The 290-nt window shown below is 67.9% G+C and overlaps 1 protein-coding gene across 1 annotated transcript in view; it reads right to left on the reverse strand.

The window, feature by feature from the left end:
- LOC104464497 (histamine H3 receptor-like) overlaps positions 1 to 285 on the reverse strand; it is a 3,150-nt gene extending 2,865 nt beyond the window's left edge. The window contains exons 1-2 of the mRNA XM_010077220.1: positions 156 to 285; positions 5 to 84 (exon numbers count right to left, since the gene is read on the reverse strand). Coding sequence (XP_010075522.1) covers positions 5 to 84; positions 156 to 285 — 210 coding nt within the window. The remainder of the gene's footprint in view (positions 1 to 4; positions 85 to 155) is intronic.
- Between the last annotated feature and the right edge of the window lie 5 nt (positions 286 to 290).

Here is a 290-nt window from a genome sequence, read left to right on the forward strand (position 1 = left end):
CCACCACAAGCTTACAAAAGCCCCTTCCGAGCCTCCACTCGCCCGTCAGCACGTAGGGGATGTAGAGGGGGATGCAGAAGCCGCCTGCGGACACAGCGGGGCGGTGACACGGGCAAGGGCCGCGGACCGCAGCCCCCCGGCGCCCCGCAACTCACCCACCAGCAGGTCGGCAATGGCCAGGTTGAGGAAGAAGAAGTTGCCCTGCGTGCGGAGGCTCCGGTCCACCACGAACGCCAGGATGACCAGCGCGTTGCCCAACACCGTGGTCAGCGCCAGCAGCCCCATGAGCG

The sequence above is a fragment of the Pterocles gutturalis genome, unplaced genomic scaffold (genome assembly GCF_000699245.1).
Source record: "Pterocles gutturalis isolate BGI_N339 unplaced genomic scaffold, ASM69924v1 scaffold29538, whole genome shotgun sequence".
Lineage (NCBI taxonomy): Eukaryota > Metazoa > Chordata > Aves > Pterocliformes > Pteroclidae > Pterocles > Pterocles gutturalis.